Source organism: Protopterus annectens, chromosome 1.part1, assembly GCF_019279795.1.
Source record: "Protopterus annectens isolate FY-2018-M chromosome 1.part1, PAN1.0, whole genome shotgun sequence".
NCBI classification, from domain to species: Eukaryota; Metazoa; Chordata; order Ceratodontiformes; family Protopteridae; genus Protopterus; species Protopterus annectens.
The window spans coordinates 703,944,571-703,958,554 of NC_056726.1; the positions used below are offsets into that span (position 1 = coordinate 703,944,571).

Consider the following 13,984-nt stretch of genomic DNA (forward strand, 5'->3'; position numbering starts at 1 on the left):
CATTAAGTTGATCTTATGTTCAACTAATTTTCTACAATTTTGAATTTCTACCATATGTCCTTATTTAACTCAAACTTATCAGAGATATGATCAGAATTTTGTAACTTCCCATTATCCAGTAATTGATACTAATATGACATATTTTTGTCTTTATGCGTAATCATTGTTGTTAAATTAAATGTATTAATACTCTTGCTTTATATTAAGGGTTCCTAAAATGAAAAAAAAATGTAAAGAAGGTTAATATCATATTAATATAATAAGAATCAATTGATTTGTTTTTGTTTCCTGTAAAATAGACTTTCACTAACCACTGAAATTTATTAGTTGATATTTTAGTATGATGTAATTTTATTAAATTATTAGATTTACACCAAATGTCTGAATATCTTTCCATTTTTGCATTATAGTTGTTACTTAACCTAGAAAATATTGTCTTAAGAGTTGAAGATAAGGAATATAATTCTAAATCTGGAAGGCCAATACCATGTCCTTTTAAATAAAATACAATTAAAGTCACCTGCAAAATTAATGCTTCCTTTTGATATATTATTTCCCCCAACTGTTGCTTAACTGTTTGCACTCTTAGTTCAGGTATCCAGTAGACATTAATAAAAGTATACAGTTTCTTTTTAATCTCTAAAGTCACTGAAGAAAACATGTCTTTTTCATCACTAAATGTGCTCAGGATTTTAGGTAGAAGCAAACATTTTTTTCCATAAAATAACCACCCCTCTTTTCTTTTGTTTATAATGAGAAGTAGTTAGTATACAAAAGTGTTTTATATTAAGTCTGCCCAAATCTTCTTTTATTAAATTTGTTTCCTATAAAAAAGATACGTTAGGAATGAAATATCTTTAAAAATCTATATAAACTACCCCTTTTAAAACCATTATTTAATCCATTGATATTGATTGATATAGACTTTAAAAATGTAAACATATACAAGCATTACATATAATACTCTTAAACATTTGTAAATAATATGGTACTGAAAAACTATTTTATATCTACTGACTGCTTATTCTTAAATATAAATATAAGATATTTGAGATTGTTAACTGCTAACTTTCTATCAATAACAGTAGACACCAAAAGGAAAATAATTAATCTGTAGACTATTATACATGAACTTTTTTTTCCCATCTCCCACATATAGAGTTTAAAACTCTTGGTATGAATAGCAATCCTATTCAAACACGACCATCTACCCATAGATATGTATCAAGCATCACTCTATTACTTCTAAAGTTATGATACATGAAAGGTCTCAGTTAAAAAGAGTTAATCTATTCATAATATTTATATTATAAACATACATTTACTTACAATAAAACTGATAAACTTTAAAGTACAACAGATCCTTTAGGCACTTGGTTGTATACTAAAAGAGCCTATAGAGTATTATAATAAATTAAATAATTTCTTCCAATTTTGAGAAAAAAAATGAAATTAACACATGTAAAAGACAATGCATATAACATTTTTTATAGCTATCATGCTATATTACTTATTTGTCATTATATATTGTTGATAATGTGAGTAAATAGTTAACTATTTTAATGCAGTTATGGCTGCAAGACTGTACATGCTTGGATATGATGAGAGAGACATATATGGCATTTCAATGTAAAAATAAACTTCTCTAAGAAAGTGTTTGTCTGTTTATGCGAACTTGCATATTCAATTACCATTTGAAACATGTCTCTTCTATAAATTAAATTTCGTATTCACTTGAACTTGCTATGAGATATAAAATAGTAAGAAAGTAACTTTGATGGTTAAAATATCTAACAAAGTGTACCCAACATTATATTTATACTGAGGGATATTGGCAAAGATGTTCTATAAACAAGGTTAAAAAATTACACAGATTAATGAGACTTTGATACTTCAATTAAAATAGCAAAAATAGTGCGTGTATAATTTTGATGTTCTATTCTCTATATATTCTTTTCCATTTTTAACTACCTCTACAATTTTTAAAGACTTAAGCAATAAAACTCAACAAAATGCTACATGTAATAATGCTGAAAAAATAATGCAACAGCTTTTCTTTGAGAAATAAAAAATCCCTCAAAGATATGGTTGGTGTCATACCCTCTGTAGTCTTTTTATGAGGCACATAAATTCCAGCTTATCTAAGTAACTTTTTCATTGTGTTTAACTTTGTGGAAAGCATCCTATTGCTTTTATATTAGTCCCTCCCTTACTATGTGTCAGGCTCTCGATTAATTCTCAGAGCATACTCTTCTAATATTGTCATATATTTCAGCACTGAACTTCCTGCTCGAAAAGCACACCCACACAGAAACCAACACAACTCAGCACCACAACCATTGCCAAAACCACAGACACATCCATTGCCCACATATGTAGAACAAATCAACCAAGCAAAAGGCTGACATCAATAGACACAAACAAATCATCCTCCCTTCTTTAAAATGATGAAACAAGATGTAATTTGAATAATACAGGAGCCTAAGATAAAAGATAAAAGCTGAGTTGAAAAAATGAATTCTATATTATGCATAATGTCACAATATTGTTAAATGTATAACATAACTTAAACAGAAAAATACAGGCTTTACAGGAGCTAAAATAGCAATTTTGGAGTAAATGGAGCAGTAAGTGCAAATTAATTAATATTTTTTTTTACTATTTTGCACTTAATATGTGCATTAAAATCAAACATAAAACAAGATTTTATCTGGTATTTCTTTGACACTCTCCCTTTAAATGCTGGCTACTAATATACCCTTTGACCTTTAAACTGTTTGTTACAGCTAGATGCTTCCTATTTAGCTTCCTCCTTCATTTAATCTTTATTTAACAAGTAAATCAAGCCTTGCAACCTTGGCTGAAGTTTAAAAGATCTCAGAGACTCAAAAGGAAAACAAACATGCAGGAATCTGTTAAAGTAAAAGAAGAGCTTTAACAGTCTCCAAATAATACAGCTGTCATTCACAACTTGTTTAGGATTCGCAAGATGATGTTTTTACCTCAAGCACAAGTTAAAACATAAAAATTATCTTCACCACTGCATTTATCCTCTCCTAACCCCTCAACAATGACTAATTTAACACTAAATATCAAAATAAGCTAAAAATAAGAAAGAAGAATAAAAAGAGAAATAAGAAAATAAAAATGGCACCATAAACTGAGGAGATGATATAATATGCTGTAAGTAAATTTACCTCATGCTATGCCCTTTCCATCTATAATGCCAGCCATTCCAGGATGTGTCAAATGCTAATTGCAATAACCCTGACAATCAGCCTTCATTCCCAGCCATCTTCTGTCAAAAGGGAACTAAAGGGGGATGGCAGGAAGGGAACAACAAAAAAACAGGTATCCTTTCAGAAAAAGGGGTAACTAAACATTCAGAATGACTATGCCAGCTTTCTTTTTTTCCCTTTCCCCTCCCTGTTCCCAAATATGCACCTTGCAGCTACAGGGGATACAAAAGGAGGCAAGAAATCCTGCTACAAAGAAATCTTATGTTAACAAGTGGAGAAGATTTTCTAATTAGTACCTCACCTAGAACCAGGTGAAAACTTCACTCCACTGTCCCCGCCACATATACCCCAAAGCATCCCAAACACCTCTCCCCCACCTAGTATCTCTGAGGATCAGGTCTTAAATGCCCTCTCCAAGGCCAAAAACACAGCATCGATAGGACCAGACAGCATCCAGGGCTGTGTTCTACATGGGTTAAAACAGGAATTAGCATCACCAGTGAGCATGCTTTTCAATCACAGCCTAAGCACTGGCTTCATCCCAGTGGAATGGAAAACAGCTACTGTCATCCATTTGCACAAAGGGGATGTATCCACGGACCCCAGGAACTATAGATTCATTAGCCTGACTAGCTTTATTTGCAAGGCCATGAAATGAATCATTATGGACTTTATTAACAAAGATATAGGACATCTCCAAATGCTCACCGAGTTTGGCTTTGTCAAGGGGAGATCATGCCTATTAAACTTGGTGGACTTCTTTGAGACAGTTGCCAAAGCCTTAGACAAGGACAAATATGTGCATACAGCCTACCTAGATTTAGCCAAGGCCTTTGATACAATCCCCCACTCAGGCACCATTGATAAACTCAACCAGCTGGGTATCAACCCATATATTGTCAGGAGGGTTACAAACTGGCTCACTGACAGAACTCATACAGTCAAAATAGGGACTCCACCTCCCCCAGCAGACTCATAACCAGTGGTGTATCACAGGGATTGGTTCTGGGACCCCTATTGTTCAGAATCTACTTCTTCTCAGTGCAGGCTAAAACTAAATGACTCTGGCTGACAAAGTTTTCTGAAGACTGTAAACTGGGAGCAATCATTGAAACCCATAGTGATGTCAACATCCTGCAAGAAGGTCTTACACAGACTAATGACTGGTGCCAAAGTCATGGTCTTAAACTTAATGCAAAAAATGCATTATCATCCCCTTCAGCAAGGGTAATTTTCCTGAAAACTACCACATCAATAGCAATACCATGGGCACACAGTTAGTGGTGAGTGACCTGGGCACACAGGTTGACAGCAACCTTAACTTTGATCACCATGTCTCCACAGTGGTAAGAAGGGCATTTTATATTGCTCATCTGATAAGTTAGGCCATTGCCTTCAGATAAAAGAGGTTATAAGCCCCTGTACTCTTCCCTCGTCAGGCCAATAATAGAGTGAAGTGTTCCCTTTGGTATGTTCCTTTCCAAACACTTCCAGCAATTGGAGAGACCACAATGGTTCCTTATGAAGAAAATTCAGGGTCTTCGAGATCTGTCTTATGCAAACAAACTGAAATCATTGTCACTTTAGTCTGTGTCATACAGACTGCTCAGAGACGACCTGTGCCTTGCATATAAAGCAATCTCTGACCCAGATTTAATGGAAATGCTGCACATTCGCAAGTCAAATGGCAGATGGGTAACTCACTCAAATGACCTTAACCTGGTATGTGACATCAACATAACCTGATGAAGAGACAGATTTGTCTAACAAAGGTTGCCCACATTTGTAAACCAGCTTCCTATTCATGTTAGACAAAGCCCCTCATTGGCCCTATTTAAGTCCAATTTGGACAATTGGATGGGTAACCAGAAATTCACCACGGGAGTTCCACCTGTGTCTCTCTTGGACAGGGGTAATAGGTGCTGATTTTAGTGTCTACTTGGAAAAATGGGTTAAACTTGGCTAGGCTTGTAAGTGCCCTGGGACTGTTAGCCTTGTTACCTCCTATAATCCTATGATCCTAAGATCCTATTTGGGATTATTACCACCAGTTTACAAACATTTGTGTGAGTTAGTATCATAGAGCCAGTTTACTACTTTCACAAATGGTATTTCTCTGCCATTTCAGCTTGCCTGTTCTACAAAGAAGATTTTCTGTCCATACGTAAGCTCATCTGTTATTCAGGTGACAATCAATTGGGATCTTTACTTTTTGCTGAGGAAGTTAATTCTATGTTTGAACCAGCTATTCTAGCTGCTTTTGCTTCATCGTTTTGGTGGACTAACTATGTTGTTGCTCTGACATCTGCAAGTGGATATCTGGGTTGAAGTTCTTCATGATGGGCTACCCTTTTTTTCCCCATGCTTACAGAGTCATGTGGACAAAAACTCTCCATATAATCCATAATTACTTTCAGAATTTTTCTTGAATCTAGTCTTCCGTCTCCCACAATTTTAGTCAGATTTTGAAAGACAGGGAGACTAGATTCTATATAGTCTGGTCACACTTTTGCAACTCAAGTATTATTTTTCAGTACTAAGTCCTTTAGGAAAGTTATACATCTGTGGAATTCCTAGATTAGGACTGGAATGAAGAACCTTTGTCAGTTCATACAGTTGCAGTTGGTTGTTCCTTGCTATATCTTTTCTTGTTATTCTCACTATGGCAAAATGTTTCCAGGAAGAATTAAGGCATATTCTAATAGAGCCTTGTTTTTTTTTGATGGCATATTGGAAACAAATAAACTCTAGAAGCATTGTAGAGGACTACAATGCCCTTTGTACATATGTTAACAAAGTAGTACAAACAAGATTCCTTTTCCAGGTCCATAACTGTTTTTTTCTAGGACCATTCTCTAGGGGCTTTTGGATCCACATTCTTTCTCATCCTGTGTCAGATAAGCTTTGGTAATCAACCCAAATAGCCAAAGGCTACTGGAGCAGTGAGAATGAAGAATATACTACAGTTGTGTAAGTTGCACTTATCATAACAGTAGATGTTTAGATTTCTCACTGTTACAGTAGCCACACCTACCTTGTACTCCCCCTCTTCCTATGTATATAGTTTGTGGTTGGGATATAAGTTTCAGGGATATATGTTTCAGGATTATAGCGCTCCTTTTCTTTTGGGCAAGAATGTCCTGAATGAATTCTGAAGTTATCCTCACAGGAAATGGTAATTTCCCTCCACAAATGTGCTGTCCAGCCCAAGCTAAGGTGTGGTTATGAGCCAAGGCTTTGTGAAGTGGACAGTTGTTATATTCTGGGCAAGTTAAAACCCAATTCAGCCAAAGGCTAGTATGACAGTGAGGAATTCAAACTTATATGTGCAACTTGCACAACTGTACTTTCCACAGCCACTCATCCAGTTTGGATTTAAAGAGAGAAAATTAGGGAGCTACTATGTCTTACATGGAGACGTAGCTTATTTCACAGGTAGAAGATCCTCTGGGAGATGTAGCTATATATCTTTTAATATTCTGACACAGATTTAGGCTCTTGAAACAGGGGTTGAGATGTTAACTTGGTTTATAAAAATATAAAAAAATCAAACAGAACCACTATATAATTATAGGAGGGGACTTTTTTCAGAACTTAAACAGGACTTTAAACTGTTTGATCCCTTCAAACATAAGAATAAAGATCACATAAGGGAAAAACTTACCCTTTTCTCACAATGCCACATAATGTGGTCTAGAATTGATTTCTTCCTAATCTCTGACATATTCTTGAATATGAATACAGATTGCTATATTAATACTAGTTTTTTTCCCCAACCATTCCAAAGTCTCACTATTATTAAACTGGATTGACACAGAAAATATGAATGGAAAGGGATACAGTTGGTCCCTCAACCCTAACTTACTAGCAAAACAAGATATCTTAGATGGGATCAACAAACTATTAAGAGAACTCCTAGATAAAAATCACCTCTTCCCAATACCCGATAGGTATTGAATGGGCCACTACCAAAACTCAAATAAGGGCATTTCTTATTAGCAAAGCAGCACACTACCAAAACTTGAAGGGAAGGGAGGATTCACTATTAAAGGAAAACATACATAAATTAGAACTAGAGACACAGAAATGTTTTAATAAGGAAAAGGGGGAACAACTAGTTAAATTTCAAAAAGACCTATATTTATTAAAGGCTGAAAACCTCTTGTTTTATGCAACAGTAACCTTAGCCAAATATGCAGAGGGGGGTGCAGATACAATCTTGAGTATTAGCTAGAATAATTTCACTCCAAAATTCAACACATAGTATAACTGAAATCTAGCACATACATAAGAATTACTGTGGCAGTGCTGAAATTCTGACCCTATTCGAACAAATCTATACACAGACATATGGAGACCAGATTCTCACAGCCTAAGAACAGGACACAACAATTTTTTACAAGGTCTATCTTTCCCAAAAATTAATAATTGATATAGTCTCGCAACAGGAAAATATTAACACAATAAATAAATTAAAACCTCATAAGGCTCCTGGACCTGATGGCTATACCTCAGAATTTTACAAAAGTTTTGCTCCGCAAATTGCTACCATATTACAACATCTATACAATTACATAATCAACAACAAGATTAATGATAAGCACCTAAATGCATCAAAACAATCCTTATATTAAATGATCAAGCTGATCCTAGAGATCCTAAAAACTATAGACCCATCTCACAAATAAATATAGATTTCAAAATGTTCACATCTGTCCTTGCTAATAGACTCAAAAAAATCATAACATATATCATCTAACCTGAGCAATCGGGTTTTACCGCAAACAGACAAACGTGATAATACCCTTACACTTGATGCTTTAATAACATTTGCAAATCAAATGAAAATCCCAATTTATACGATTGTGGTTGATGCATATAAGGCATTTGATAGACTAAATCTAAGGTTCTTGCTTTCAGTACTACCTTTCTTTGGCTTCCCTTCTAACTTTATCCGAACAATCAAAACACTTTATGAAAAATCTTATACAAATCTATATATAAACAAAAATCTTTCTAATACAATTATGATTAAAAATGGAACACAGCAAGGCTGTCCACTATTCCCATTTCTTTTCACCCTATATCTTGAACCACTCTTCCTCCTTATCAAGCAGAACAACTATCACAATGCCCCAATAATCTTTAACACTAAAGTTTTCTTAACAGCTTTTGCTGATGACTTAAATCTTTATTTTTCTTACCCAAGCTCAGATATAGCTAAACTAATGAAAGCCATTGATACTTTCTCCAGGGTATCCAATTATAAACTTAATCTAAACAAAACTACCATATTGCCTTTAAGCCCACCCAAGCTAAAATCACTATATCCCCATTTAGATACTGTCAAAATAGAACACAGTATCAAGTATCTTGGGATTAACTTTTTCTAAAATAAGCAGGATTTTTTATCAAGACAACATAATGAGCAAGTGGCGAAATACAGTGCAGGACTGCAACGGATGGAATAACTTAAAATTACCCTTTCTATCCAAGGTTGCCATAGTCAAGATGAATATGCTTCCTAGACTAACATATATCTTTATGACCTCCCAAGTCATAGTGTACAATAACTTCTTTAAGAAACTTCGAACATTTTTAGATAAATTTATATGGTCTCCTAAATCTATGAGAATATCATACTACAAACTAATAAATCTAAAGTTAAATGGAGGACTAAATCTTCCAGATTTTAGATTATACTTTGATATTATTAACAGTCGCAGAATAGTAAGAATATCAGAATATAATTTAATAAATTACACTTGGACACCTACATGGTCAAAACTTTAACTATATAAAAATGCTCAAATTCAGTCCCAAAGCACTCCCCTTTATGTGTAAAAAAGAATTATCAAACTTTTAGATTATTGACCCATTAAAGTACTTTATTACCAATCTACATAAACTATTTGCAACCTTGAACTTATCCGCAGCCCTGGCAACCCTTCAACATTTACATCTTAATCCAAATCTGAAGCTTAACAACCAATTGCTAAATCTTAACAACTTCCCCTTAGTTAAGGATAAAAGAATTATGGACTTTCTCCCATGTCATGATTACTCGCTGACAGAAATAAGTAATCATCTGAGTCAGCCTAAGTCATATACAATTATTTTAAGGCAAATCATAGAGCTATGTTCTAAGCATCTACATAATAGAGATATAAAAAGTGAGGATACAGAGAACTGCAAAATCCTATGGAAGCTAATGCTATCTAGAGAGAAGATGGTGTCTAACAAATATAAGCTGATAACAGCGATTACATTTCAGGCAGATACACTCTTTTCTAAATACTGGGTGGTCATGAACCCCTCAATAAAGGAGACTCAAATAAAATAATCTTTTAAAATAACTTATAAAATACTCCCCCTAAAAAATGATTATATACACAACTTATGATCCCTAAATCTACAGCTCCAAAAGGGGTATGAGAATACATTAACCTGGAAGTTTACACTACTTCATATCCCTCCACGAATTTATCACCAGCTCAAATTCGAATACTTATTACTCTCTTCCTTCTCATGACACTATATATTGCTCCAAAGGTTGGATAGAATAGCTATTTCATAGGGGTAATTTAAACAAATGGCTATAAAACATTTGATGGAGTACAAAATGGTTATTTATAATAATACAAATAAAAACGCTAACCTACAAAACACCTGGGCAAAGATTTTTGACATTGTATCTTCCTATTAACTACTAACATTATTTCCCCTTTACATAAAATGATTGGTATTGGTTCAGTAATCAAATCCCACTATTATTCTGATGGTATAGTTATTTAGATGTATTAAGCTTACTAAATATTTTGACTGGTTATAATTGTATGACACGTGTATATAAGTGTATTATAGTTTTGCTGTATGTTTGGTATAATGATATCTTGCTCTCTGCATATGTAATCATGTTATGTATGAAAGTGTTATGTGATATTAAAAACTAATCAGTAAAGATTTTTGAGAAGAAAAATCAAACAGGATAGAGCTACTTGAGCTGATGTAGGCTAATCAGAAGTCATCACATAAAAGTCTGTACGAGGTGGAGTTGATAAAAGGGGTTTTATACATTCTGTATAGCGTTGACAGTACATACTCAAGACATAATGAGGAGTTATTGTTTTTTTTTGTTAGGTAATATATCTGGATTGATACATGCTAAAGTGGCAGTTTATCTTTTGTGGGTTTAATAACAGAGGAGTAAAGATGAACAATAACTTCCTAGGATGTACAGGATATGGCTTTATTTATTACTTACAGTAAGAAGAATGATTTCTTAACAATACTAAACTTTATACCAAATACACAAACACACACACACACACACACACACACACACACACACACACACACACACACACACACTACAACCTCATATGCCTTTTCGAAAAAAAAAAAACATCCAAACCAACCTCCAAAAACCAGGCTGCATTGTACCACCACTCTTTCTCCATCCTTGATCCTAAATTATGGGAATTCCACCTCCCCCACTTAAAGGAAATACAGTCACCTTTGCCCACTTTCAGAGTTGAATGTAGAAAATTGCTCCATACCAAACTGTACTTACTTCACAGCAAGCCACATCAGCTATGGGCCTCTCAACTGTTAACTTCCTCTCTCTCATCTGCTAACACTTCTCAACTCCACCTCCTGCACCCTTCCTTGCCTTCACCTTCATTACTCCATAATATTTCCACCATGATGTACGCCAGAAATATAATCATGTAAAACTGTACCATATACATTTCCTTCATAATTGTTGCTACATCCATTAATTGCTACTGTACTTTTTTGTTGCATATTGTTACTTTCTGTTCTGTTTTTAATATGCACAGCTTACTTCCTCTCTGCTGTTCCACTTTTGTTTTTCTTTGTGAATTATTTTACCCAGCAAGTACCTGCAAATTTTCAGTTATCAGTCTATTACCACAGTGAACAAATATACAATAAAAATGTACTCTCTCTCTCTCTCTATATATATATATATATATATATATATAATATATATATATATATATATATATATATATATATATATATATATATATATATATATATACATATATATAGAGAGAGAGAGATAGATGTTTTGGTCTATGTCATATAATCGAACTTCCAAAATTTCGAACACCATGTGTTCGAATTTGGAAGTTCGAAATATGACAACAACGAAACCTCAGAACAGCAAATTTTTTCCCAGGGAAAAAAATTTGCTGTTCCAAAAAACACACACAACACAAGCACACCAAAAACCTAATAAACCTACACTACACCTTACATACACAACAATCTATGCACTAAACATAACCCAAGCCCTAACCCTAAGGTCCATCACTATCGCACATTTACCTTACCCGCACCCCACCCTAATGTCTGTCACAATCGCACACTTACCTACTCCGTGCCCTAACCCTAAAGTCCATCACTATTGCACACTTACCTTACCTGCGCCCTAACCCTAAAGTCCGTCACTATCGCACATTTACCTTACCTGCACCCTAACCCTAAAGTCTGTCACTATCGCACACTTATCTTACCCGTGCCCTAACCCTAAAGTCCGTCACTATCACACACTAACCTTACCTGTGCCCTAATGTCCGTCACTTTCACCCACTTACCTTACCCACACCCTAACCCCTACGTCCATCACACTCGCATACATCTTAACCCGATCCGTAACTTTTGCACGACAGTACAGAAAATGTCAAAGCTACGGAAACAGCCAACCAAATTCTTTCCCTGGGAAAGAATTCGAATTTCCATGGCTTCAACATTTCTATTTTTCGAACTTCCCCATTCGATCTTCTAATACTCGACATTTAGGACAGTCGATTAAATAACAGGCACCCAGATGTCTATATCTATCTATAGATAAATAAATAAATAAACAACTATATCTATATATGTGTATGTGTCAACAGAATATTATCATCTCTATAGTTGGTTAACATCTGTTTAGCCAACAAAATTTGGTTGACTAAACAGATGGTCAACAGGTGTGCGAGGTCTACAGTCTACATGGTAGGGGGATATGTCCTTTTCCTTGGGTTTGTACTATCTCAAAGTTAATATATTTCTAGCCTGCAAAATATGTGGGAACACACAGGTGGCATGCCTTCCTGCAAAAACATTTATTTAATTTTTTTGTTTTAATATTTCACATACACAGAGACTGTTCCTTGCTGCATGTGTAATAATGTGTTGCTGTTTGCAAATGAGACAGAGACAGTATACACCATTAAGGATATATATATGTGTATATATATATATATATATATATATATATATATATATATATATATATATAGATATATATAGATATGTATTGCATTTGCATGGGTGTATAATCAAAATGTATGCATCAGCGTGCCATAGTGTATGTTGTCATCTGTGTGCTACCTATGTGAACTCATAAAATGTAACATGCAAGCCAAAGGACACAAGTATTTATGTGATAAAACTGCTAATTACTGTTGAAGATGTAGGCATTTGAAACAAACTGTAACAACATTTTTGTTATACAACTTCACTAAATAAATGCTGTTGACCTTTAGCTGAAATTTTTTAGCGATACTAAACCACAGTTTTTCCTTTTTCCTAGATTTTACTGGGACTTGATAATGTTAATAATGATGGTTGGGAACCTTGTTATTATACCAGTTGGAATCACATTCTTCACAGAACAGACAACAACTCCATGGATTATTTTTAATGTTGCCTCAGACACTGTTTTTCTTTTCGACTTAGTCATGAATTTTAGAACTGGAATTGTCATAGAAGACAATACAGAAATAATATTGGACCCCAAAGCCATCAAGATGAACTATTTAAAAAGCTGGTTTGTTGTCGATTTCATTTCTTCAATACCAGTGGATTACATCTTTCTCATTGTTGAAAAAGGAATGGACTCTGAAGTTTATAAGACTGCAAGGGCACTTCGAATCGTGAGGTTTACAAAAATCTTAAGTTTGCTACGTTTACTTAGGCTATCAAGACTGATTCGATATATACATCAATGGGAAGAGGTAAGACGCATTATTTCATTACAATATAATAATAACCTATTTAGCTCACTTTTCTCATTCAACCATTACTTTGACCATCCCTGTTTCATTGTAAAAGCACGTTATACTGTTATTTGCTTTGTATTAATTCAAGTATTAACACTGATAAAGGAAAATGGTTATAATAGGCATGAGCTTTAACTAGGGAGTGATAGATGGTTTACAAACATGACAACGTGATACAATGCAGGCTGGTTATATGTACTACAGTTACAGTGTCATTTGATGCTTAGGAAGGAAAAGTTACCTCTTAACCTCTTAACACAAATAAATATACAAAGCCTAAAATAATTGTGTATGTGTTTGGGGGGGGGGGTGTCAAAGGCCCATAAAATAGGGACAGATTTTAATTATTTTTCTTATAAACTTACAAAGTTGCTAAAATAACAAGATTTGTGGTAGCTTGCATTTTTTGAAGAGCACCCTGACCCCATGTTCAAAAATGAGAAAAAGGGCTTGAGGCTGGCTGGATGGATGAAGTCTAAAATGAAAATCTGGACAGTCTGTGGGGATTCGGACAGTTGTGAGGTATGACTGAATAGGCTATTAAAGTTACAGTTTTAATTTCTTTTTGGGCATTTTGCACACTGGTAATATTTTATTATGTAAGGGAGTGAGATATAGTCTTGAACTGGTTGAAATTAAGGCTGCTTGCGTTGTACATAAAACAGGAAA

General features: G+C 34.4%; 1 protein-coding gene across 2 annotated transcripts in view; it reads left to right on the forward strand.

The window, feature by feature from the left end:
- The window catches only part of HCN1 (hyperpolarization activated cyclic nucleotide gated potassium channel 1), a 1,641,266-nt gene that overhangs the window by 401,989 nt on the left and 1,225,293 nt on the right, over positions 1–13,984 (forward strand). For both annotated transcript variants that reach the window (XM_044077699.1, XR_006365568.1), the window contains exon 2: positions 12,847–13,270. In XM_044077699.1, coding sequence (XP_043933634.1) covers positions 12,847–13,270 — 424 coding nt within the window. The remainder of the gene's footprint in view (positions 1–12,846; positions 13,271–13,984) is intronic.